The sequence below is a fragment of the Frankliniella occidentalis genome, unplaced genomic scaffold (genome assembly GCF_000697945.3).
Source record: "Frankliniella occidentalis isolate FOCC.00 unplaced genomic scaffold, Focc_3.1 Scaffold63, whole genome shotgun sequence".
In the NCBI taxonomy this organism is placed as follows: domain Eukaryota; kingdom Metazoa; phylum Arthropoda; class Insecta; order Thysanoptera; family Thripidae; genus Frankliniella; species Frankliniella occidentalis.
Window position 1 is genome coordinate 1 of NW_026267193.1, and position 2,211 is coordinate 2,211.

The 2,211-nt window shown below is 48.0% G+C and overlaps 1 protein-coding gene across 1 annotated transcript; it reads right to left on the bottom strand.

The window, feature by feature from the left end:
• Positions 1-137: 137 nt before the first annotated feature.
• On the bottom strand, positions 138-1,145 carry LOC127749536 (uncharacterized; the record flags this gene model as incomplete). Its single annotated transcript, XM_052268075.1, has 2 exons — positions 942-1,145; positions 138-864 (listed from the first exon to the last, which is right to left on the bottom strand). Coding segments are annotated over exons 1-2 (931 nt in total), but the record flags the coding sequence as incomplete, so codon positions are not given.
• Between the last annotated feature and the right edge of the window lie 1,066 nt (positions 1,146-2,211).

Here is a 2,211-nt window from a genome sequence, read left to right on the forward strand (position 1 = left end):
CAGGTGCATGAGCATGCCGGCGAGCACTCCAACGGCTACGAGTGCAAAGGAGCTGGACGACGCCATCGCGGCCGTCGGCTCGGACGTCTGCTCTGTTTCAGGTTAAGCTATTTATTTCAAGTATTACTATGACCTACCTTCATTTGGGCCTGCATGAGGGGCGGCGGAAAACACCCTGAATGCCTTTCGAAAGTTGGACGCACTGTCAGTGATGGTCTTGGCCAACTTTGGGACAGCCAGGTCGAACTCCGCGTGGATCCCCGACATGGCGGCTGCCAGGCGATCATGGGTATGTCTGCCTTTGAGTCGTCGGAGGGCCAAAGAGGCGTGGGATCGGGTGATGGTTGATGGGTCTAGCCAGGTCACCGTCATGCCCAAGAACCCGCGACGAAATTTTGACCATCCATCAGCCGTGGTGGCCACATACTTCACCGCGGAGAGAGCAGTTTTTAAATTCTTTACCATTTTCTCATAATGTCCATTTAAGCGTTTGCGGAGCGTTTGCCGGCAGCTTATCTTCAGTTCTTGTCCAGCCGGTACACCAAACAGCACAGCAGCCTTGAAATGGGGTGAATCCACGATTCTGTGTGGCAGATTCTCAAAAATAACAAGCTTGTCGACTAATTCATTCAAATTCTTCTGATTTACGGCTTTAGTCTGACGTGGTTCGAAAAACGAAGTGGCACTACTGCTTGCACTTGCACCTCCAGTACTGACAGCGCTTGAGGAAGAGGGAGGGTTCTTTTTAGACTTCTTTTTTGAGCAAACACTAAGTTCTTGAAGTTTTTCCTCAGACCAGTGATGTTTACGCTGCAACAGAAAAAGTAGGGTTAGGATGTCACAGCAGGACTCGAGAAAGTTCCGCGATTAGGTTATAGCCGGCTTCTTAGTGACAGAAGCGCAGTAATATCCACCCAACCCAAAACTAAAATAAGGCTTACCTTCAAATGGGACTTTAGATTGCTGGACGATGATACTGGACACCTCCTATCCTTATCACACAGTTTGCACCGGGCCAGAAAGTTTTTCTCATCCACCTCTTTCACGTACGTAAAATGGGCATTAAACGCAGCCCACGGCATGGATTCGTCATTCTCAGAATTATCACCGTCACCTTCGTCATTGTAATCATCATTCTCGCTCATTTTCAACAAATCAACACTTCACTCAGAACAAACCGCGTGTCTTGCCCTTGCCCGACCGTTTTGACTTGTCGCAACACGCCGACCGACGAGACGGAGACGAACAACAACACACGAGCGGGTGGCGCGGCGGGCGGCGGGGAGCTGCACTACGGCGTGTGCTCGCTGGCTTGAGCAGTAAACACAACAGTAGCGGCGAAAGGCGGCGAAATTTAAACGGACCAGTTCGACAGGTCCGTGGAAAACGGCTCATTTTAAGGATTTGTACGCCCACCCTTAGAAACGAATTAACGTTAACGGCGTTAAGCCGCTAACCACAAAAGTAACGTAGCGCGCTAGCGTTAACGCTCCGGCGCAACTGTAACGCGCTATCGCTAAGCGTTAATTAACGATAACGGCGTTAACTAACGGCGTTAATCGATAAATTAGCGTTAACAGCCCTGGTCGCAGTACAGGAGCGATACAGTGCATTCGTTTCTCACGGGTGATTTGGGGCATCCGGCCATTCCCCCCCCCCCCTCCTTCCATATTTTCCCTCCCTATCTCAGCCTCTGTCTAACTTACTCTGTTTGACTCCGTGTGAAAATTGAAAGTTTTCATTGAAACGTTGAAAGTTTTCATTGAACAATTAAAAGTTTTCATTGGAAAATTTCATTGAAATCATTTTTTACCTCTCTGCCACAACCGAAAACAGTAAAGAATTTCAATGAGACATTAAAAATTTCCATTGAAATGTTCTATTTCAATAATGATTTTACCAGATAGGAAACAAATTCTTGGACGTTTTCATCGCGTTACAACCTTTCCTTACTTGCCTTCCTCAACATATCATCCCGCACTTCCACAACGCGTCCGCCGTTGCGCCGTGAGCGAGCAGGGCCCAAGGGTAGGGTGGTCCAAAAAACAACTTTTGTTGATTTCTCTTGGGCCTCACTCGGATTAAGGTACTCCTAAAAAACACAAATCATATGCCGCAAACCCGAACCCGATCGGATCAAGGGAACCACTGCCTCACGGGCCGTTTATGTCGAGAGTGCAACTATTAAAATCAACTTAAATGACATCATTT